The sequence below is a fragment of the Dryobates pubescens genome, chromosome 4 (genome assembly GCF_014839835.1).
Source record: "Dryobates pubescens isolate bDryPub1 chromosome 4, bDryPub1.pri, whole genome shotgun sequence".
In the NCBI taxonomy this organism is placed as follows: domain Eukaryota; kingdom Metazoa; phylum Chordata; class Aves; order Piciformes; family Picidae; genus Dryobates; species Dryobates pubescens.
This window is the reverse complement of record NC_071615.1, coordinates 3,492,422-3,516,926: the sequence shown is the minus strand read 5'-3', so window position 1 is coordinate 3,516,926 and position 24,505 is coordinate 3,492,422. Positions and strand designations below refer to the sequence as shown.

Genomic DNA, 24,505 nt, shown 5'->3' with positions numbered 1-24,505 from the left:
CAGTGCTGCTCTGCTTGTTTTCAGTCATCCTGGGATATATGAGCAAAATGTTGCAAGTATTTTTATATGGGTCTCAACTCCCGTGGCTTTGCCTCCTCTGTATGGCTTTGCTGTGAAGCCAGCTGTAGAGAAACACAGTCGGTTTTCTTTTCTGACATCTGTTTGCTGTATCCATCGTCAATCATGGAACTGGAGGCATTTCAGGTTGCCTGTTCTAGCCTGAAAGCAAAAAAAAAAAAGTTTTCATTTTTTCTCAGGGAAGTATGAATTAGCAATATTTAAAACATTCTGACCACAGCAATCTGGACACCAAGATGATACCGAGGCATAGAACCACGGTGATGAGCTCTGGGATGCTTTGATGACTGGAAAACACACACACACAAAGAAGAAGACTCGCCCTCAGAGACAAGAAAATGTAAACTTAATCACTCTCTCCCCAGGAGCACAAGATCACAGTCCTCCCTGAGCTCCCTGGGGTTCCCTGACCACTGCAATCTGTAAATTGTAAATTAATCCCACCTGGGGGTCAGCTACCCAAACGTGCATTAAAGGCACAGCAAAAGGTTATCACAGTGGCAGATCTCACCTGCTCAGTTTGACTTTTTCCCAGTGTGGCTTTTAACATTTGGTATATGGCAAACCCAGTGGAGATTCACCCCAATTATTTGACATGCTCTCTTGGCTTTAGTGGAGCATAAGGAGTTGTTGGTGCTTATTAGGCTTTAGTAGGTGCTGCCGTTGCTCTTAGTGAACTGTAAGTGGGTGCTTTTCTCAGCTACCATGAACTTGTGCTACTGAGATACTAGAGTTTGAGACTAGCAAGTCATAAGGAGTGGAACATGACTATAAATAGGGGAGAAATGAAGCCTTAGATCCAAAGAGCCTGAGGACATAGTTTGAGGTGGGTAATTTTGCCTCCAGCTAATGGGTAGACTTGTTTAAGAAAGTTAGGAGTGGTGCTTTCCCACCTGGTGCTGCTGCCACTCCTCCCAGAGCATGAGAGGGGGAGGATCAGGCCAGAGTATCAAATACTCAGCAGTTCTTCACCATTCCTTACACCCTTGAACAACCTTCACTACCTCCTGGGGGTGAATCCTGTGCTCATCAGAGCTGACACTGCTCTCAGTTACACAACTTTCACACTGGGTTAGCTCTGCTGGCTTTAGTGGAGCTAACCCTGATTTGCACTGATGTTATGGAGAGGGGATTTTGGCTTGTAGGTTTATGCCTGTGCGTTTGTTTGCGCATACCCTATTGCTTGTCAGGCTCTTCTTGTTCCCACTCATGGGTCCATCTCTGCTGACTGATGGGCTGCCTGCTTGTGTGTGATCATATCCTTGTTGACACAAAAGAAATAGAGGGAAAAGCCCATTTTACTATTTCCCCCCTTCCTGTTTTAACCACCTGCATGCCCTTTCTGGAGGCCGTCTGACAGTTCTGTAAGGTCTTTACATCTGGGCTGGCATTCTCAGCCCCTTGATGGATAATCTTGGTATCTAATGTGATAGCCTATTTTAGGTTTGTAACAGCTAAGTAGAGCTGTAGGCTTCAGCAAAAGAAAAGCATGTGGTGTTTGTTTGCAGGCTCTAACCATTTCAGAGTACTGCTCCACCTGATTCACTTTGGTTGCAGGCATTGCAATGCAATCATGGCAACTTCTCCTGCATCGCTCAGATCATGTCTCACCCATGAAAATCCTGGACCACACATAGCTTATTGGGAAATCTGAGCTTCATATTAAGAGATTGGTAATCACAGCAACAGTGTTTTCACCACTGCTGGAAGAGACAGTGAGGGACAGGGTGAGAATTATTTCTGCTTGAGTTGCTTGCCACTTTATGAAGGGTCCTCATGAATAAGTCATATCCGTCGAGGTTTCTTCAGAACATGATTGCCTCCTCAGTTCAAGAAAATGGCATTGGCAGACAACCTCCTAGAGTCTGGCTCTGTGGAAAGGATACTCCATTTGTAGTCCTTGTTTCATTTCAATATTTTCCTGATATGTGCCACGAATGTCATCTCTTCCTCTCCTCCCTCTACCCCTGCCACCTTCTCCTGTCTCTTGCAGATGCTGAAGATGTGCCTGCCTGATGTTGGGAAGCTTCCCAGTGCGAAGCTCTGGGTGTTGTATTTGGGTATTATTTGCAGCTGCTTTTAATTATGCTTTTTCATGACTTTAATATCCTTAACAGTTTTATATGGCAAAACACACTTACTGTACTAATTGTAGCATATAGTGAGGGGGCCAAGTGTTTGTCTACCCAGATAAACACAGTGCAGAGAAAAGCAACTGGGGATGTGCTAGATTCCCAAAGTCCCTTCCGAACAGCTCTTCTCTTTCTCCTTCTCACATATTCTTCTCCACCAAGTTAATCCTGTGTTTATCTTTCTATTTTTTTAATCAGTCAGATTGTGCTCACAGATTGCTCCCTCTTCATCAGTGTCCATGAGGATGAGAGAGAGGTTGTTAAAATTCTTCTTGTATTGGGTTCACTCAATCTCTTTTACAGTAGGATGTCTGGGTTTCTCTTACACTGGTCTACGCAACCATGTAAATCAACACATGCATCATATATATCAACATCCCTGACAAAAAACATGCTTTTTCCAGCTGCTTTAACCTTCTTCCCACCCAGTAGGAGGTTGGGCTTCTCAAAGATGGGGGGGGACCAGATTGCTTCTTTGCTGAGTCCTAGGGTGACACAAATCTGATTAACGTGGTTTTGGTGTCCAGTTATCATGCCTGAATAAGAGATAGGAGCACTCTGGTCCATTGTTAGCAAATGGAGTTGTGTTGGAGAGGGTTAGACCCACATAGAAGGGATGTGGGTCTAACCTCTGCCTTTCTTATTAGATCTGAACTACATCTGAGTAACCTCAGAAAGTGCAGTCCTTGGGAAAAGTACATACTTGCAGCACAAAACTTAGCCTGGCTTAAAACAGCCAGAAATTGGTGGGAAACATCTTTCTCATTCTAAATATAGCCTGTGTTGCTTTGTCACAGCGGAAAGCAGCTTCACAGTAGCTGTTTTTAAAGCACAATTAACTAATTGTTATTGAACTAATCAACATCGCTCACGCAGCATTCCTGATGGCACCGAGGTTCTGCTGCACGGGGGAAGCACTCCCCGCTCCCACCTCTTTGTTTGTAGGCATTGTGAGAAAATGGCCAATAAAAGCTGAACGTTTTTCTTTCACGCTGCTTTTTCCTTTCTGGAAGGAGTGACTGCAAACACCTGCAGATGCACCTTTTTGTTCTTTCCTGGGAGGTACCATCCTTGCATTCCTCCTCTAAAGCTCATACTGCAAGAAAACTCCTTGTGTTTTGCTCTGCCCATTCTGCAGCGCAGTCTCGCTGTTTTATCTTGTGACCTTCTGTTTGTTTTGTGGAGTTTGGCTTTTAAAATCCACTTAACTGTTGCTTTTTCAGGCCATAACTTGAGGGCAGTGGCTGCAATGGGAGAAGAAACAATCTGTTCTCCATGCCGCTGTAGGGACAGAACTTTAATATGGTGAGGATGGTTTAGGCTAGAGATATTTTAAGTGTTTTTAATCTAGCAATACACTGGTGAAGTAAATATTGATGCAAGAGATATTTTCAGGGTTATTAAAATAGCAATACACTGGCAAAGCGGAGGAGTCTGGCAAGAGGTTGGTGATCAAGATCTCCCAAGCATCTGACCAGCCAAGGTGATCCTGGTGTGATGCGGGAAGATGGCTTTGAGCCCTCTCTATATCCTTTCCAGTCTGTTTTCCATGACCGTGTGTGCCGGGAAGCAGTGTGTAAACTCGAGTGCAAGCTGGAACTGTCAGCACATGCGACTGCTGTCTTCTCTCTGGTTGTTGCCCACTAGGTAGATAAGATTACAGCTGATATGTCAGAACATGCTGCAACCACCACTCCATTATAATGTGTAGACATACAGATTAGAGGCTTTTTAGGCCCGGAGCTGTCTCTTTGTTCTGTGTTTATGCAACACATTGTGCGATGAGATTCTGGCCTCTAGGTGCTACCACCAAAATGCAAATATATTGATTACTGGGGAATAAAAACAGGCATGTTCACAAAAGCATGCTTTGATGAACTGGGGTGGGTGGAATGCTTGCTAGATAGAAGAGGATCAGTGGTCTTTACAAACCAGAAATTTGCTTGGGATTGTTTGGAACTGTGGGATCAAGCTGATGCACAGAAAAATCTCCAGCCTCTCTCACTGCATCTTTTTCTCCTCATCGTGTTTTTGCCTGCATATTTTTTTAAGTGGCATGTGTATGAGGGAATCGTGTTCCAGACTCATCTGTGAATTTCCTGACATAGTACTGGCATTACAGAAACAATTAGAAAGTCAGTAGAGGAGAGATCCTTTGCTACCCAGAAATTGGAGCAGATGTTGAGAGCAGCAAGGAACGCTCCATAAAAACAGGCTTTAAGTTTACACAATGAATCACAAGGATTTGTAGCCTACCTGTGGTACAGAGCATCGTGGCAACTGTCACTGAGAAAAGGAATAAGAGTTTCACATGGATGAGAAGCTCTCAGTGCCTCACAGCCCAGAGAGGCAAATATCCCAAGGAAGCAGCAAGCAAAACTAAGGTGAAGCTTCTGCAATGCATTGAGCTGCAGTGTGGGGAGGCCACTGGGGATTTCAAGCACCTTTTCTTTAAAGGTTATAAGCATTTGCAAACTCAAACTGACTGCAGTGTGAGCAGAGGCTGTTCACTACAAGTAGAAAATGAGGGCAGTGATACATTTAAATGTGGGTTTGGATATGTGACTGTATTCATGGGCTTGTTTTGACACTCTCCATTTCCAGATAGAGTTGTTGCCTTTATGTGATGCTGCCAACATCATCCAATCCATAGCTGTTTGGTGTTGTGTTTTTTCCCACTAATTACTCTATGACCTTCTTAGCCTTCCTCCTTATGTTTTGGCTGAGAGAGTTTCAAGGAGACAACCTCAAAGGTGAATGGAAATCAGATAAGAAAATAAATGTTTACAAATATCTGCATGAGATTCCAAGGCAGGATACGTGCACAGAATTAGACTTGATAAATACAGAGGGGTGGTTTGTTTTCAGGGAAAGTGAAATGCTTTCAACCTGCCAAGAGCTGAGTTTGGACCCTGGGGGTTCTGTGTCAATCCTGCTATAGTTGATAATGTCACTAACACCTAAAGCAGTGTGAGGTATGCAGCTTTAACCTTGCTTTTTATGTATTCCTCATTTGGACAGCCATGAAAAAAATTCAGAGCTCAGGTAATCTTGAACTGCATTCCTAGAAGGTAAAAAGGCTTTTGAATTCAGCTTTAAAATGCAGTTGCTTTTGTTGGCACAGGCTGCCCATACATTCAGTGAGTGGTTTGGGGTTTCAAACAGGTAGACTCTTTAGGGATGTGTTTCCTTCTTTTTAAAGTATTTCATTTCACCCTTAATGTAATGTGCAGTCTGCACAGAGCCACATCAAGCGTCAGCAACACTTCTCTGCTGTCCCTTGCTGTCAACAGGAAATCTGTGCTTGGAAGAGGAGAGACACATCAGGCTTGGAAAGTTGAACAGAGGGACAGGCTCACAGGGCACAAAACCAAACAATTTGCATCTCGGCAAGGCTTGGGGGTAGCAAAGAGAAATGTCTTTTTTCTATGTTGTCTCTGTTGTGTTGGTTTTTTTTCTTCCCATCAAATTTTCTGCTGCCATGCCAGCAAAAGTACAGTTCCAGCAGTGAGAGTGGCAGTGAAGAATGATCACTGGCAGGTTTTGACCAATGTGTTTCTTAGATATGCTCCAAAAAGGGTTTGAGGCAAAGCTGTGGTTTTCTGGCAACAGGCTGCACATGCCAGCTCTTCAGATTGCACCAGGGGAGACATAGATTGCATATTAGGGACAATTTCTTTACTGAAAGAGTAGTCAGGCTTTGGAAAGGGCTGTGCCCAGGGAGGTGGTGGAGTCACCATCCCTGGAGGTTTAAAAAAAAATGTGCAGATGTGACACTTTGGGACATGGTTTAATGGTTGGGTTAAGTCAGCTGTTGGACTCAATGATCTTAAAGGTCTTTTCCAACTGAAACTACTCAATGATTCCAATGATTGCATCTTGGAAGCAGCAATTGTTGCAGGCTGGCAGACAAGATCCAAAGAAAAAGGCTCTTACAGACACTGCTTCTGACCTGGGTATTGAGAGCACTTTGAAGCTGTCAGCTCAGGATAGGCAGTAGTGTCACTACTTAGAGAGGAAAATATGTGGCTAAAGTGATCCATTTTCTTCTGTGATTGTACTTGTTCCTGTTTCCCTGAGCATGCCATCATCTGCAAATCTCTGAGATGTATTTTCAGGTTTGTGCTGTGTGATCAGTTTGGCCTCACACTCTGATGCGTGCTGTGAAAGTCTTAAAATCTTGAGATTTTTGGTCCTTGGCAGAACAGCACAGTGTGACACTCTGTGCAGCCAGCCAGCTAGCTACCTCTTCTGAGTGCTGGAGCAAGCTGCCCAGAGCCGTTGTGGAGTCTCCTCTGGAGAGGTTCCAAACCCGTCTGGACACAATCCTGGGTAACCTGCTCTAGTGACCCTGCTTTAGCAGGGGGCTTGTGTTAGGTGACCTCTTCAACCCCTTACTGTGCTGGGATTCTCTGATTTGGTCCTCTGTGAAATCACAAAATCATTAGGGTTGGAAGGGACCTCAAGGATCATCTAGTTTCAACCCCCCTGCTATGGGCAGGGACACCTCACAGTACATCAGGTTGCTCACAGCCACATCCAGCCTGGCCTTAAAAACCTCCAGGGATGAGGCTTCCACCACCTCCCTGGGCAACCTGTGCCAGTGTCTCACCACTCTCATGGTGAAGAACTTCTTCCTAGCATCCAATCTGAATCTACCCATTTCTATTTTTGTTCCATTCCCCCTGGCCCTATAATTACCTGACACCCTAAAAAGTCCCTCCCCAGAAACGCAGAAGCCAGTGCAGCGCACCCTCGTGAGTAACTGGTATGTTACTGATGGTTGTTCTCACTTCATTCATTTGCTCCAGCCAGCCAGCCAGCCAAAAAAAACCCAACAAAAGGCAACAACAACAAATACAGTAAACAGTTTTAACTGAGCACTGGCATAAAAGCTATTTTTGATTTTACCTTTCAATGTTTTAATTGCACAGCGATCATTTTGCAGTAGAGTCGCCGGTGGCGAGCGCGGGGGTGAGGGGGATGGCGGGGGGCGGGGGTGGGGTGGGGTGAAAAAAAGATATTAACTTTATTTATGTTTTGGATTATTAATGTGGCTGTTAAAATTCCTCCAGTTAGTTTTGATTGAATTGTTTTTTTGTGCGATTCTGTCGTTTAATGGAGCGGTAAATAAGAATTTCTGATAATGAGCCCAAGCATCTGTCACAACAACCTGGCGCTGGTTATTAACATTTCCATTAACGGCAGGGTGGGCAGTGATAATATGGAAACCACACAGTTAGAACAAAATAAATAGTTGGTGTCAGGCTGAGTGGGTGTTAATTACTATTTTATTTTATAACTCGGAGGGGAGGGGAGTGTTGGTAGAAAAGTGTGACTTATGAAGGTCACTCGCTCCGAAGAAAGAAGCCTCCGGAGGAACGGATAACCAGGGCTAGCTAAGTCGAGTAGTGAATGTTTTATCACTTCTATTTCTGGCTTGTAAAGGGGCAGTGAGAAAAGAGACAGCTTTCTGGGGTGGTCTGGGTGAAGGCTACGGCAGCGTGAACGCGGAGAAAGGAGAAGTGTACCCTTTGCCCTGCCTTTCTCTTCCTTCTCCTGGAGTTTGAGCAGGACGCGCTCCGGCCCCTTCTCTGCAAACAGAACACGTGCTGCTTTGTTAAGACCTGCTGGAGGCAGAGACAGCAGGTTGGGAAAACAGAGTGTCCTTGCTAGCCGCTGGGGAAGAAAATCCACCTGCACCAAGCTAGAGCTTGACAAAGGGAAGGATGGCATGACCCAGGTGCACTCCAAGATTAGTTTCCTGTGACAGCACAATGCAAAGAAGAAATGCCATCAGGAGTCAAAGAGTGCCAGCACCTATCTGTGCAGGTGTAATCAAAGCAGAGCTAGCAAGCAGCAAACTGAAAGCTGTAGAATCATAGAGTGGTTTGGGTTGGAAGGGACCTTTAAAGGTCATTAACTGTTCAACTCCCCTGTAGTTAGCAGGGACATCTTCAACAAGAGAAGGTTGCTCAGGGCCCCATCCTATATGACATGGAATGTTTCCAGGGATGGAGAGGTACTTTTAGATGGTATTTTGACTCTGAGTCTGGGAGCCTTGCGAACAGGCTATGACAAAAGCCTTGATGCTGAGGAGAAGACCAGGCTCATGGAGGCCAGTGGGCTGCCTTGCTCCCAGGTACTTCCAGCAGTGGTTGGTCAGGAGCACAGTGTCACTGCCAAAGGCAAGCCCCAAACATTGCAACAGAATGAAGACAAAATTCTCCTTTTGTTTTCCAAAGCTGCTGGCAGGAATTGAGTTGATTCAATGTCTAACCCAGTCTGTGTGGGACAGAACATAGCCATGACCAGAGGCTTGGCTGCTCCTCAGTACATAGGTACCAAGACTTGCTTGTGGTACAGGTTCTTCCTGGGCTCACTCTGGCAGCTGACTTGTGGCATATACAGAGTCTGCTCTGGGTCCTTCCACAAATGAAACATTGCAACCTGGATACGAACTGGTTCTGCTTGTCACTATTAATTCTTCTGTTTTCCTTTCTCTCTAGCACCAGCACTGGCCCCACAGAACATCCAAGTGAACTCCCTTTCTGCAAGCCAGCTGGAGCTCACCTGGGACCCCCCTCCTGCTGACAGCCAAAATGGAAACATCCAAGGCTATAAGGCAATCCTCCTGTTTCCACTGGTTTCATTTATCTTGCATGGTGTTGCTGATACTTGAGACATAGCTCTACAAACTACAGTAGCCCTCGCTGCATAAGGCAAATTAAAATAGCTTTCAGGCTGCGGTACAGAAATGGCACCAAGTCCTAAAGCCAAAAGAAAGAGAATGGGATTGGGGCTTTTGCTATTTTGGAGTAGGAGAGCATGAGGAAACAGGGTATGCAGATAAGGAGGAAGCTCCGCTTATGCAGGCGACATATCTGCTCAAAAAGCAGCAGACACACAAGAGCTGGGGGCAAGAAATGTATTGAATAAAATTAACTGAGCTTTCTATCTATCAAATGTTACAAGCCACTAGGAAAAACAGAACTTTTCTCCAAGCTAGAAGCCTGAGCCAGGTCAGATTTTGGAAGAATTATTTCATTTCCTTAACTTTAACAAAATTAAATCATAGCATTAATTGCATTTGGTTCGTAGGCAACAAGCACGTTGCAGAGACATGTTGTTTAGCTTCTCCAGCATGAGAATGGACCCTCAGAGACTGGAAGTGGGCAAGTCTACAAACAGTGGAAATTGGCTTGGGTTCAGTGTCTGGCTCTGCCTCTGACCATGAATTTAAGTCCATAAGCAAAGAAAAGCCAAGCCAATGTGAATAATCTGGCATCCTTTCTTGGCAGCAACAGGCATCCTTATATATCAATTCATGTTCTTTTCCTTTTGTACACATATAGATGGCTCCAACAGCTTGGCTTGTAGAGCCAAGGTGGAGTCTTGCCTAGGCTCATTCTCTCAACTTTCTGGCTTGCATTGGCCTGTTGTAATGCCCTTGCTGCCAGGCCTGTCCAATAAGTAGGGCTGGCACCACTTTTCCTCTTGGAAACCACTTCTCCAAAGCTTAATTTTATGGCATCAGGAAGAAAATTATGTAAGGGAAGAATGGGGAAATGTACCTCAAAGAACTTTAGGGAAAGTCTTTATTACCCTCTTCAGAAAGGCATTTGCTTGGCTGTCCTGTGAATACAAATGGTGTAACTGTTGTGTGCACGCAGAGGTGAATTATGGGCTGTTGTACCAGGATGCCAATGCTGACAGACAGTGAGTGTTTCAGGGAGAATTAAAAAAAACTGACCTCTCCTTGCTGAACTCTGGCAGCTCATATCTGCTGTCATTAGGCCATGTTCTTCAGCATGTGCTTTATTTTTGAGTGATGTACTCAGCTGTGGGATCACTGGACTCAGAGGAATTTGCCAGGGGAAGATAAAAGGCTGGGCACGTGGTGAAAAGCTTTGGTATCTCATTTAATGGAGGAGTGCAGAGCAAGACTTGTTCCACCTTCCTCCCTTTATATGGCTGCAATACCCAGATATTTTCTAGGGTGTGAGATATGCCACCTCACTTCGTTGTTCCAACAGATTTATTACTGGGAGAGTGACATCCAAAATGACACAGAGAAAGTGAAGGTCCTTTTCCTCCCGGAGACAACCGTCCGCCTCAAAAACCTGACCAGCCACACGCGGTACATGGTCTGCATCTCCGCCTTCAACGCAGCTGGGGACGGCCCCAGGAGCAGCCCCTCACAGGGCAGGACACACCAGGCGGGTATGGCACCCTGCTCTTGTCTCAAAGCACAGACTTGGTGACGACCAGCGTGTAACTGGGCAGTGGCGAAGGGAAGCGGGTGGATACAGGAGGGTACTGGTGCTTAGATTCAGCTTTGGGACGGGACATTACATTGTAATGGTCCTGGAGGTGAACAAAAGAATTAGGTAAGTGGACCATGTAGGAAAGGGAGTGATACAGTAGAAAGAAGAATGGACTGGCAGAAGAGCCAGTGCCTTCACAAGCTGGTCCAGAACAAAACTGTCTGTGAGTCCATTTCTGGCCTCTGCTATTTAATCTAAAAATCCAAAGAAACTCTCATCTCCAGTGCCTGGGAGTTGCCCAAAGACTCCTGTGGAGAACTGTTGTACTTTTTCTAATTCTTCAGGGTTTTTTCAGCTGACTCAGCAGCCACTCAGTCAGACTGAGCTGTCTCTGTGCTGGATGCAACTGCAATGTGACTGTGGCTTCATCGCAGGCTGAAGGCAATGCCTTTGTTGGTGGTTATGAAAAGGAGATGTGCACTTGAGCTGTATGCTCACACAGCATACAGTCTTTGCCTTCTGTATCCTATCTCCTTGCTTGCTTTTGAGGCTCATCTTTGCAGCTGAGTGTTTTTAAGGACAAGGCTGGCTTTCTGATGGATTACAGGATGTCTGGATGCAATTGACAAATCCCATTCTCAATTTGTTTCCTTTAGATTAAGGCTGGGCAAATAAAGCAATGTTTTATAATATATAGGTGTGTCAGATTGACTACCCCTGCTGCAATTCGATCTATTTGTAATCCTTTCAGCACCCAGTGCTCCCAGCTTCTTGGCCTTCTCTGAGATCACTTGCACTACACTCAATGTATCTTGGGGTGAGCCGACAGCAGCAAATGGAGTCCTGCAGGGTTATCGAGTAGTCTACGAGCCTTTGGCTCCCGTCCAGGGTAAGAAAGACCTTTGATCATACATATTCATTGGGGAAATGACAGAAAAGTACTGTAGCATCTTTTATCTCTGCCCAATTTCCCACTTGCTCTCTGCCGTTTTCCAGGAGAAGCCAGGTGGCAGAGGGTAAGTAAAGCAATTCTGCTTTTGCCAAAACTGCTCAGCGAACTCTAATATTGTGGAATATAGCTTTTGTCTGTCCTCTCTCATTTTCTTGCACAAACTCTATTCTGTGTGATTTGAAAAGTCATTTTGTGGTCATCATTACCTGGTATGGGTGAAGGGGAAACTCAGCCCGAGAGTGCCTGATCGTCTCCCTGCGTCGAAACTGCTGAGTAGGCTCCGTCCTAGAATAGTCCTCAGACACATTTGTGTTGCTTATCAAATCGTGTGTCACTTCTGTTATCATAAAGATTGCCCAGGCATCAAATATGTACTAGTCATCAGTGGTACCACTGCCACTTTTGACAGGTGAAAATAACTGTGTTAGGGATGGGGTTGTGTCTGCTCGGGTGGAGTTTTCGAGGCACGTTTTCAACCCAGCGCTAGATTTAAGCTAGAGCAGGACAAAGGGGTGGCCACAAGTGTTTCGTTCATTTGCCAGAACAGCAACACAGAAAGATGTGGCCATTTGCTGAAAACAAATGCAAATTCATTCCAAAGGTGAATCAGAAAAGATTACAAAGTTTGTGGATGGGTCTTATTAGTATTTTTATATTCCTGGTAGATTGCCAGTAGCTCAATAGGATGTCCAACTTTGGCAGCGTGACAGCAGGGAAAGTAATTTCAACCATTGCCAATCCATTTTAAACTCTTTTCCAAAGAAATAGGGATATCAATCACTTGTATTTGCTTCTTCTGTAAGGAATAAAGATCTATATTGTCTGAATATCCACATCTCCCGCACTGAGGGAGTTATATTCAAGAATAAAAACACAAGAATAAAAGCACTTTCAGCCTTTGCGACTGGCGGGTCTGAGCACAAAGAACTAACGCAGAAAGCATTTCTGATTGTGACCAAGAAATGTGCACAGGGTATGCAGGAGGTTCAGGCTGTTGGGGCATTTCCTGCCTTTTATTCATTCCTGCACACTGTTTAAGAATACACTTTTTCCCCCTGGAAACATGGAAGTGTCAGATCATGTTTTCTCTGCATGCATTTGACTTAACACCCTCAGAATCTTTGTTTTATTGTCTTCTCTCCCTCACCTCCCTCTGTGCTATCTCTGACTCCTGTTTGTCTCTCCTTCCCCTGCAGATTTCTGATACAAGTGGGGAGGTTGTGGAGAGCTTCTCCTCAGTTTCTCTGTTTTTGTCTAAATTTCTTTCCCAGTTTCTACCCATTGTACCCATTGTGACAACGTTTTCCTTCCAGCCAACATATTTATTCTCCCACCATGGTTGTAGTCCCTCCCTTGGTGCCATTGTTTTCCTTCAACAGAGAAGTCATTCTCCTTTAATTAGGGAGCAAGGTAAAGCCAAACCCATTTGAAGATGGAGCACATAATGATGCTGAATACAGGCAGCTGCCAGACTCCACAATCCCAGAGTGTCCTTCCAGCCCTAGGTCTCACATTCTTCTGTGCCAACACTGCAATTCACCAGCATAGATGGTTGTAGCCAGGAGGGGGTTGAGCTCTTCTCCCAGGCAACCAGCACCAGAACAAGAGGACACAGTCTCAAGCTGTGCCAGGGGAAGTTTAGGCTCAAGGTGAGGAGAAAGTTATTCACTGAGAGAGTCGTTAGTCATTGGAATGGGCTGCCCAGGAAGGTGGTGGAGTCACCATCCCTGGAGGTGTTCAAGAGGGGATTGGACGTGGCACTTGGTGCCATGGTTTAGTTATGAGGTCTGTGGTGACAGGTTAGATTTGAAGATCTTTGAGGTCTCTTCCAAACTTGGTGATTCTGTGACCCTCTGGAGCTTTCTTTCTGCATCATTTGACTTCACACCCATTCATGATTTTCAGCTGAGCATCCTCACCATGGTGGTGGGGACACCTCCTGCCTCCCCACTCCCAAGCCACTTCTTCAAACCTGTGTATTCTGCAAACAGAGCAATCTGTTCTTCAGCACAGTCCTCTCCCTGCTTGACCTTTCATTGTTTAAGCTTTACAGCATTATGTTTTACACAATAATAGGCAAGAAAATTGCCCTGCAGCTTTTTTTTTAACAGTACTTTCTTTTTTTTCCCCCCTTTTTTTAATATAACTTCAAAATGACAAATGCTTCCTGATTTGTCTCAGAGAAATGAAATAGTACACCTAGGGAAGGAGGGGAGCACTTTTACTGCTTCCTCGTTAACCAGAGAAAGATTCCCCGAGTTATAAATTGTATCTGGGAGAAAACTTTGAACAGAAATTGCTTGGACATTTTTCTTTATTTAACTGATAAAAACTGAAAGCATCACCCTGATTTGCATAAAACAAGCATCTGGATTGAAAAACATCCTTCTTCTACATTCTTCTAGAAAGATAAATTAGCAAGAAGCCTTCTCCAGCAGGGGGAAAAATGTTCTCCTGCTTCCTATTTTGGTTTGAAATGTGTTATGCCTGTCTACAGAACCAGAAAGAGGCCCAAAAGACTGTAAATTCCAGCTTTGCCCTGTAAAATGTTTTATGAATTGAATTCTTCCCCTTGACTTGCTTCTAGAAAGTTTCAGTCAAAACGAGATTTTTTTGTTTACAAAGCACTCGGTGCCCTTAGTGCAGCGTTGAGAATCTAAATGTGAAACTCTCTGCAAACCTTGATGAAGAAAACAGTGCTGATTTTAATTCATCCATGTACAAAAAAAATCCCTCAGAGAGGGAATGAAACACAAGTGATGACTTCAGCCTTGTCCAAGCTAATAGTGCTTTGATTGCACCTCCTGTAGCGGTGGCATCTATACCCCCAGGATCCCTGTGAGATACACATCCTTCATTCTGCATTCACTTGGTAATGGTGGAAATGACAGGAGGAGATGAAAGGAAAGAACCTGGCCCTTGTTTTCTCCTCCAGGCAGTGTTGCAGGTTAGGAGGCAAAGGAGCAATGGAGAAATGCTTGCTTAGGAAGTGATCTGCAACACGCAGTCCTATTGGTTTACCTCCTCCTTTCTTCCCAGAGTAATTAGTGAAGTTGCATGAAGTCTCTTGGTAATTTCCCAGTTGTGTTGTAACGGTTTTTTTTCTTGTCAGTACCCACTTATCAAGCTTAAACTCTAATTATACTTATCAGTGCTGAAAATTGGCTATTATCACTACTTAAACTCCTGCTAATTGTAAGAAATACTTTCTTAGCAAACTGTTAGATAATTTTACTTGCCATCTAGATGTAATAACCTCCCCTTTATTTCTCTTTTTGCATTGCAAACTTCCCATTTTTTTATCTGTGTGGCTCTTCCAGGGGTAAGTAAGGTGGTGACTGTGGACATTAAAGGGAACTGGCAGCGCTGGTTGAAGGTCCGAGATCTCACCAAGGGCATGACCTATTTATTCAGAGTGCAAGCCCGAACCATCGCCTATGGTCCTGAACTGCAAGCCAACGTCACAGCTGGGCCAGCAGAAGGTAAGTGGAACCATGAAAGCCAGATCACTTATACAAACAAGGTCCAACAGTGGGGAATAGTGCACTCAGGGCTCCACATGAATTTCCAAGCCAAGAAGAAATTGAGTCACAGGAGCTCAGGACATGATTCAGTGGGTTTCACAACTGCCCATGAAAAACATGTTTCCCTTTTTCCTATAATCTAGAAGTCTGATGTGAATAAACAAAACAGTGTGAATAAATCATGACACAAATGGGCTAGCTGGGGATTTCAAAGCTGCAGCCTGACAGCGTGGTGCATAATTCTGATGGTACTGCTATGAGATGGAGTCAGAACTGGAATAACTCTGCTGAAACCAGCAGAGGTTCCTGGATGTAAAGCCAGAAAGACTTCACAATTATTCTTTCCTGATACTTCAGCTTATTCAGAGGGAGAGATCTGCAGATTTCCTGATGTGTCAAGAGGAGCTCAAGGCTGAACCCTGGCTTGGTTCAATGTGTGTACCAAAAGGAGTTGGTTTCCTATTTGAGGAGTAATTTTGATAAACAGATAATCTAACTAGGTAAATGCCCTCCAGTGATCTAAGCCTGCCCAGTAAATGACACAACATCAAAGTAATGGTCACATTTCTGATTTTTGCTTCTTTTCCAGCTCTGGGAAACATTTGTGTCTTCCATCAGAGCCACATCTGGCAGTTCCACCCTTCTTGATGCCAGCAAGCATTCATTTTATCACAGTACCCTCCACAGCCATCATCTGGGTACAGCAGTGCTGTGGATCCACAGCTTAACTGTCATGCCCCACCACAGACAGAATAAAGCAGGAATCTTCTCCAACATGATGATGGCATCTTCCAAAGTGAATGGGCAGGCAGCTGTCTCTAGGAACCTCTCCCTGAAACTCAGAGGCTGCCTTCAAACTCTGGAGTCAGAAATAGCAGTGGCAATGTGCAAACACTGCAGATACGCTAATAGTTAAAATGAGAGTGTGTTTTCTCTTCTTAACATAGGTATCTGTAAAACCCAGCCTTTTGTATGTAGCTGCTGGTGCTAGTACTGGTGAAAGATTTAGGTCAGTAGTCCATTGAGCTGGTTTATGTTGCATATATGTTCACCAGCACTTCTAGAGGACACAGTCTCAAGCTGCACCAGGGGAGGTTTAGGCTGGATGTTAGGAAGAAGTTCTTCATAGAAAGTGTTATTGGCCATTGTAATAGGCTCCCCAGGGAGGTGGTGGAGTCACCATCACTGGAGGAGTTTAGGAAGAGACTTGATGGGGTGCTTGGTGCCATGGTTTAGTTGATAGTGTTGGATGATGGGTTGGACACGATGATCTCAAAGGTCTCTTCCAACTTTGTTTATTCTATTCTATTTCACAGAAGGAGTAATTGGCCATTGGAATATGCTGCCCAGGGAGGTGGTAGAGTCACTATCCCTGGAGGTGATCGGAAAAAGGATTGGACATGGCACTTCAAGCCATGGTTTAGTTGTTATGAGGTGTTAGGTATTCAGTAACAGGCTGGACTTGATGATCTCTGAGGTCTTTTCCAACCTGGCCGATTGTATGATTCTGTGATTTATTTGTTTGTTTCCCCCCTGGATCAGTAGAAGACATGGAGAATGCTGCAGTCTCTGTGGTACCACCACCATTTGTTATTGTTGGTTCATCCTTTAGGGTCTCCCGGCTCCCCTCAGGAAATTCTGGTGACAAAATCTGCTTCTGGGCTGACTCTGCAATGGACTGAGGGAGATTCAGGAGAAAAACCCACAACTGGCTACATTATAGAGGCACGACCCTCAGGTAAGCCACGAGAAACACAGAAAGCTTGACGGCCTGAGTTCCTTTCCTTCATTCCACACTGAAAGCCATCCTGCAGTGGGAGAAGTTGTCTATCATCCCAGTAAGATAATGGGATTTCGTGAGAGAATGCTACTGCCAACCAGTATTAAACCATTGCTGCTTGAATATGTGGTTCAGCAGATTGTCTGCTGTTTAGGAACAGACAGAAAATTAGCCGGCGTGCTCTGGCTTTCCCTGTGCTGTATCACTGCTAAATCATCCAATGGATGAGCTAATATAGTTAATAATTAAAACTCATTTAAATGCTTACTGCATTTTTCATGCACAAGCACTAATAAGTGCTTGCAAGTTGCATTGTGAGGACCACAGATAGAAATCTGTCCTCTCCCTGCAGCAGAGCACAGCAGCTAATTACTATTGTAATGTTAATAACAGGGCCAGGACTTCAGCACCACGTACCCTTCCTTTCTCCATTTGTTCTACAGGGAAGGCATTAGCAGGGGTGGGGGAGGAATCTTTGCATCACCTCAGTGCTTTCCCAGATCTCGTTTTGCTTCTGGGATTTGCATCTTACTGAAGCTGCAGTTTGCTTTTTCCAGAGTATTTCCCCAGCTGGACAAGGTCACTTTAAAAGTGGGCATATGCTCCAGCCTGTTTGCAGCCTCTCCCAGCTTGGTTCCCCTTGCAAACTCGCTAAGTGCACACTTTGTGGTGACCAAGTCATTAAGAAAAAACCCAGTGCCTGCTGCCAGACGCCTGTGTAATCTCACTTGATAATTTCCTTCCACTCTGACAGTGCCTGTTGATAAACCATTCGCTCAGGACAGTTTTCCAGCTGGTGATGCATCTACCAGATACTTGTTTCACATAGGCCATGTTTGAATGTCACCATGTCAAAAGCTTTGCTGGAGTCAGGATAGATGATGTCTGCTCTTTCTCCTCTATTGACAAGGTCTGCTACCCTGTCACAGGGGGAAATTAGACATGATTTATACTTGACATATCCGTGTTGGCTGCTTGTTCTTCCCTTTTTTAACTTCTAGGTGCTTGCACGTTGCATGATTATATATTGATTAAATAAATGCATATCTGTTTGATTATATAAAGGATCCTCCTTCTTGTTGCTGTCTGGACTGCAAGGTGGCATTTCAAACCAATTATTTTAATTATGTCTAACTGGACCAGTAACAAAATTGTTGCCTACATTTCTGTGGTCATCACCGAAGATGTGTATTTCCATCCCTGCATCTCATAGAATTTTTTCCCTAGTGAAGCTCTGCTGGGACCTTGAGATTTCTTCCCTATTTCTGTCATTTAACTTGACAATTGTTTTCAAAACAAAGTCAAAGGACAGTGTTTGCCTTCTCAGAGCACTGGAGCTTCACAGAGTGATCACGGGGGTTTTTAATTGGAGGCTTTGACAGGGCCATGCCTCTATTTCTCTTGCATCAGCTTATTGATTTCTGCCCTTATTTCTTCATAGGTGGAAAATATTCTGTCTTATTTCAACAACATTGTTCAGATAGCAAGTTGAACCAAAACTGCTCATCGAATTACACTTACCAGGCTACATTTGCCTGAAGAGGGGATTTTGAGTAAGGCTCTTTCAGAAGGAAAGCTGCAGCTCGTGTACAGATTGCCTGCAAGCTGGAAATTCAGCTCGTGTGAGTGGTGACACTGCAAACTCATCCAATATTCCTGGCCTTGTCTCACCACTGGATGTGAACAAACATTTTACAGTTCATGGCTAAGGATGTAGGATTTGTGGCCCACTCTTTTTAAGTAGGAAGAAAATAGTCCCTCCAAGGCAGGTCTGAGCTGCATTAACCCTGGGTCACTTCTGCTGGCCCCACTCCACTGATCCTGGAAACACACAGAAGAGGTCTTATTCTCCTGCTCTTGCAACCTGACTGTTGAGGCATTTAATTCCTCTTCAGATTATTTTAATCCTATTCATGCTGCTGTAGCAAATGAACTAGGCATTTGTATGCTGGATTCTCATCCTTCATTCTGGTTGCAGCTGTAGGGAGCGTGAAATGTGATCCAGGAGAGGAGACAGACTAATTGGAACGTTTGCTTATTTCACTGTAGTGTTGGCTTCCTTTCTGTGCCACTTTTCTTCCTCATCTTTGCAAGGAGGAGCTTGAAATCTAAATTACGAGCTTAACAAAAGCAGGGAACTAATTCTTCCTGTCAGGTCTGGTCATTCAGAGCAGCTTCTGATTTAATATAATGCTAAGAATTTGTTTCTGCACTTTGATTTATGGGGATAGTAGCTTGACGATTGGAGCCACCTTTGTTTTCAGGGAGTTATCCAAGATGAAGAGCAGTTGACTTGTGCCCTGCACATAATATCAAGGAAAGAAAAGATATTCATCCTTCTGAGATCAAAAAAAGGGGCATCACACAGACAGATGAAAAGCTTTAGCTTGTTGCCAATATTTAAATGCAATACCACTACCTTAGTGTTTCACATCTCAAGTGTCATCTATTATAGGCCTCATTACCCCAAACGTTATGTGCTGTATCATCTCATTTTCCTTGCTGTAGCTCCCTGCCAAGACGCTTCCATGAGAGTAGGAGGGTGGCTTTCTGTCAGAAATGGCAAACCCTACTCCAGTTTGTCACTTCCCTTTGAATTTTCCAGTGCTCTCCTGTGTCTCCCAGGGCTCCAGCTGCCCTGCTGGGTTTAGCAGTGGTGGCAGCAAGCTGCTGAGATTGTTCACTTGATCTCCCCATTTCTTTCCCAGATCTAAGGAAGGTGACCAGCCTGACTATCTCCTTTGCATTTTCAGTATACTTAGACATAGGGATGGAGCAGGCACACCAATATTTTTTTCCAGAGTGATCTGTGCTAGAGGAAGAAGACATTACAGAAAAAAAAAAGAGAAGTTTTTCTTTTCCTTCAACTTCTCCATCCTTGGAGAAGTGGATTCCAGTTTAGCTCCTTGTGTGCTATAAGAAATACAATTAAGCAGCTTCTGTCACTGATGTCTCTTCTGCTTTTCACAGAAAGAGAGATTGGCCATTGGAATGTGCTGCCCAGGGAGATGGTGGAGGGAGGTGCTTAAGAGGAGACTGGATGAGGCACTTGGTGCCATGGTTTAGTTGATTAGATGGTGTCGGGTGATAAGTTGGACTTGATGATCTCAAAGGTCTTTTCCAACCTATTCCATTCCATTCCCACTCCTCAGATACCAACTAGGATGGCTAAGGAATGGGTATTAGATTGTATCCTCGGTCTTTGCATACAGAGGAAAGGCCAGAAGAGGCTCAACAATGTTAAGGTTCCCAGTGCTGCTGGAAGGAGTAGAGCTTTTCCCAGCCCTGTGCCACATCCAAGTCTCCTCTCTCTGCACTGGGCTTTAATCGTGGGCATGTAGCCTGCAAAGCTCCAAGCAGTCTCACAGCAACTTGCCTTCAGTTATCCCCTGCCTACAGAAGAGGTGTTTCCAAAGAACGTTCTAGGGATCCACACTGCCAGGAGTGCATGTGGATAAGTAACTGCCAGCATGAGACCTTCATGCCTGTGTTGGCCTGCTGCAGCCATCTTCAGCTGCAGGGCAGTCACGTAGGTGTTTGGTCAGAGAATCACGGAATGGTAGGGTGATGGAAAGGACTTTAGGAGATCATCTACTCTTCTCCTCCTGCTAACACAGGTTCATCTAGAGCAGGTTGCACAGGAGTGTATCCAGGTGGGTTTTAAAAGTCTCCAGAGGAGACTCAGCCTCTCCTCATAAGAGAGATGCTCTAGTCCACTAATAATCTTTGTGGCCCTCCAGTGGACACTCTCCAGTAGCTCCCTGGCCCTCTTGAACTGAAGAGCCCAGAACTAGACACAATACACCAGGTGTGGCCTCACTAGGCCATTCCACTTGTTATCTTGACAAGCCAATACTTCCTCTTCTGCTTCCCCTCCCCATCATACATTTTGGGGTTTGTTTGTTGGGTCTGACTTTAGCCCAGAGAGAACTGCATCTTAACATGCATCCAATAATAATATTTTTAGGACCCTGGCCAGCATGGACAGGCCAGTTAAACTCAGATCAGCCACAAGTCATAAACTTAGGCTATAAGCAAGTCAGAAAAGTGGGGTTTTTTGCTCACCAAGATGATGAGTGTTAAGAAATTGTTCGAACTACATGTTTGATCTGAATAATAGATTAATCATAAATTGATTTCAAACATTTTCATATTAAGGGAATAATGAGAACACTTTATTTCTGATGGAACAGTTTTCAAGCTCTTTTCGGTGGCATGCAGTAATAAGACAAGGAACAATGGGTTCAAACTTGAGCATAGAAGATTTCACCTCAACATGAGGAGAAACTTCTTTACAGGGAGGGTGATGGAGCACTGGAGCAGGCTGCCCAGGCAGGTTGTGGAATCTTCTTTTCTGGAGACTTTCCAAACCCACCTGGATGCATTCCTGTGCAGACTACCCTAAGTGATCCTGCTGTGGCAGCGGGGGTTGGACTGGATGATCTCTTGAGGTCCCTTCCAACCTCTAACATACTGTGATACTGTGGTGAAGGGAGCAAACCTTTGAGGGAAGAACTCATCTACTTGAAGTGGGAGTTATCCTTCCCAGAAATGGTGGTTTTTCACTTCCTACACCTCGAGGGCAGATCTCACTTTTAGCTTCCTTTCTGGTGTCTTGAGTAATGGATTGAGGGTTTTTTTTATGTTTGGTTTTTTTCCTTCTCTATTTATTTTTAACCAAATGAGGGAGTGCAGTGTCAGACGTGGCCACGAACCAGCAGAAGTCAGTAAATTCAAAGTGAAGGGTGCAGCTGCATCGCCGGCATCTGCCATGGGGCCTTTAGTTCACTTCTGCTCGCGGACGATATGCCCAGGCTGACAGTTTGTCAGCCTTCACTTCCCATTCTTGTCCTTTCACTAGTCTGCATGATAATCCAGCCCTTTGCCTCTGACAAAAACATCCACGTGGTCGTTTTGTCCTCTGCAGGAGGAATGCTACTCGCCTTCAGCTGGTCCTTAACTCTCAGCAGCTTCTTCCCTCGTAATCTCCTAATGAGTAATTAGGAGAAAGTTTTGCAGCGGGGCTTTTAGCTCTTACTCCGAGAGGGGGAAGGCTGGTGATGCAGACCCTAGTACCTGACAGCTTTCCATCTCTGCAGCCACAGCAGCATGGCAGCTGTTTTTGAGTGGCCCCAGTTAGCAGAGCCAGGAGCCTTTGCTGCTGACTGACAGTTTTATTCAGCATGGAGACCTCGATTAATTGCCTGTGAAGCCAGGCTGGCCCATGGCTGCTGTGTATGGCTGCAATGCACCGTGCTGCTCCTCACCAGCACAGGATGGCTGGGGCAGGCTAGACATCATGTTAGGTCAGAGATGATTTCATCTTCCCCTGTCATTCAGCTCTTCTCTCCATGCATGCGCCTCTCTCCCAAACTGGATGCAGAAGTCAAGTCTGGGAGATAAAGATCAAATCTCAGCAGGAAGCAGGGCTGGGGCAGGGTCTGGTGAAGCATTGATAGGAGCAAGAAGCAAAGGAAAAAGTATTTTTTACTGAGGAGCCCTGCCTTTGCCCTCAGCCTTTTAGGGCTTTTTTCTTTTTAAGAATCCGAGTGCCCAGTGGAAAGCCAGACGAAATAAAGGGACAGATGTTATTGAAGGACAAGCATTTGTCTGCTTGCTGCCAGCTGTGCTACCCCTCTCAGGTATTAACTGGGAGTGGGCTGAGGCTGGCTGAGCCCTACACCTCTCCCCAGGAGCTGTGTTGCCAGTTTTGCTTTTCTGAGCAGTTTCTATGAGTTAATCCCCAGTTGATATCCCAGCCACGGCATGAGCATCTTTCCTCCCTAAACTGAGTGGAAAATACTGTGTACAGGGCGCTAATGATTTTCTACTGAACTTAAAGGCCAATCCTTCCTATCACAGGTGACCTTCTAATGAATTCTCTTTCAGCTGAACTTCTAACATTTAGAGCAAACCTAGTTTTGAGGGCTGGGGGAAGAGATGCAGTGAATGAATTTAGAAGCGAGCGTGTGTCTGTGTGTGTGTTTTCAATATTTAATCTCCAAGCTCAGCACTGAAATAAAAAGCTTTTCTAAGTTTGGATATATCTGATTGCAATTTCTGCCTGCAAAGTGGAGCCTGAATATTCCAGATGGAGGGATCTGGAATTTTAAACCTTTGTTGGACAGGGTTTGGGAAGCCACAGACTATACTTGTGCATAGCATTTGCTTGGAGGCAGCAGTGGGGCAGACATAAAGATGTCCCCATTGCCAGGCTGCCACTCTGCAGATTTCTGACCACTGTAGCTGCATGAGCAGCTCTCTGCAATCCCAAGGATCACATGCTGGTGCAATATTCTACCCCACAAAAAGGGTTTGGGGCAAAGATTCTTTGAGTGAATCAAAGAGCATGGGCCAGAGAAGACATGGCCACCAGCTAGAGCATCTCTGAGTCTTTGTGAGACAGGAATCCCTCCTAAGAAATATCTACCAGCAGCCCTTGCTGCTCTCCACCATCATCACCATAAGCAAGGGGACAGAGATGTGAAAATGCAACACTGGCTTCTCAGGGGTGGCTTTCCCAACTTTTTGCAAGCTTTACAGAGTGGTTCAATTTGCACTTCTTGGTCTGTTGGATATTCTGCACCATGTAGCCTGATAGATTGGAGAAAATGAGTGAGAAAGTGAACAGTTGTGTTTGTTGCAATGAGTGTTGAACATTCATTTTTATTGTTGCCTTTTCTTTCCCCATTTAAGTGGCTTTCAATGCAAACAAATTGCTTTCCAGACAATTCACAATGGGCTCAAATTCTCTTATTGCTGTTTACAAATGTGTTTATGAAAGCTCAGGCAATTCTAGCAATTATGGCAATATTTTATAGTCTGAGATGCATCTTCCTGGTATTGGTGGTTGCAACAATCCAACTTTGAAACTGCGTCCCTCACCCCACCCTCTTCACAGAAACTAAATCCCAGGCTCCCTTTTTATTACATTGTCAGTTTACATGGTAGAAATAATCTTGCCTTCTATTGCCCTGTAAAAGGGAAGTCAATATTTTATCCCTTGTTTTATAGCCATTGTAATATCAGACTAATACATAACAATGGTGCATTATGATAACTTCATTATACTCTGATCATGCTGGTGAATAATGTATTGGTCTGAATTTTAAGCATGACAGAAAAATTACCTATTTTTATTGTTCTGTGGTATTTCTCAAATGTAGCTGGAACAATAACATTTCAGCCTGGCTTTTTGCATCCACTGAGACTGCCAATCCTCCTGATCAGAAAAGATGTAGTTTGGGAGTTGTTAGTCATTGTGTGTGTTGCTAGATGTGCAGCACAGCACAAATTACTGAGCCAATATTTACTGATGCCAAAGTTAAAACATTCACATGGAAATGCACCTGCAGTGTTAATCAATCCATCTTTGTTGCTATTCCCTGTTGCACAGCAGTAGGCCGAGGGCCAAATTTTGCTCTGTTACACCAGTACAATTCTGGAATCACTGCAATGACTCCAATTAGTTTAAACTCAGGTAAATGCAAAGCAAATGAGAACAGATTCCTGCCTTACATTGCAGCAGCAGAGCAAGGCACTGAGGGTAGTGCTGCTGCCTCCTGTTTTATTGTTACCTTGATAACACCTCAAGCTACAGAAGTCACGCTGGTGCTTGAATCGCACAGTGCAGAGGACTTCCTTTCAAAGCAGGCAACCTCTGCGCCGGAGTCATCTCTATGCAGAGGTTGTCACTCTATTCCCATTGCTGTGGGACATGCAGAGAAAAACAGACATTGCTTGAACACCTCTGAGCACTAAAAATAAAAGCC

General features: G+C 44.6%; 1 protein-coding gene across 2 annotated transcripts in view; it reads left to right on the top strand.

Moving 5' to 3' along the window:
- SDK1 (sidekick cell adhesion molecule 1) overlaps positions 1-24,505 on the top strand; it is a 443,236-nt gene that overhangs the window by 404,113 nt on the left and 14,618 nt on the right. For both annotated transcript variants that reach the window (XM_054180334.1, XM_054180333.1), the window contains 5 exons: positions 8,720-8,835; positions 10,247-10,433; positions 11,229-11,366; positions 14,750-14,911; positions 16,566-16,691. In XM_054180334.1, coding sequence (XP_054036309.1) covers positions 8,720-8,835; positions 10,247-10,433; positions 11,229-11,366; positions 14,750-14,911; positions 16,566-16,691 — 729 coding nt within the window. The remainder of the gene's footprint in view (positions 1-8,719; positions 8,836-10,246; positions 10,434-11,228; positions 11,367-14,749; positions 14,912-16,565; positions 16,692-24,505) is intronic.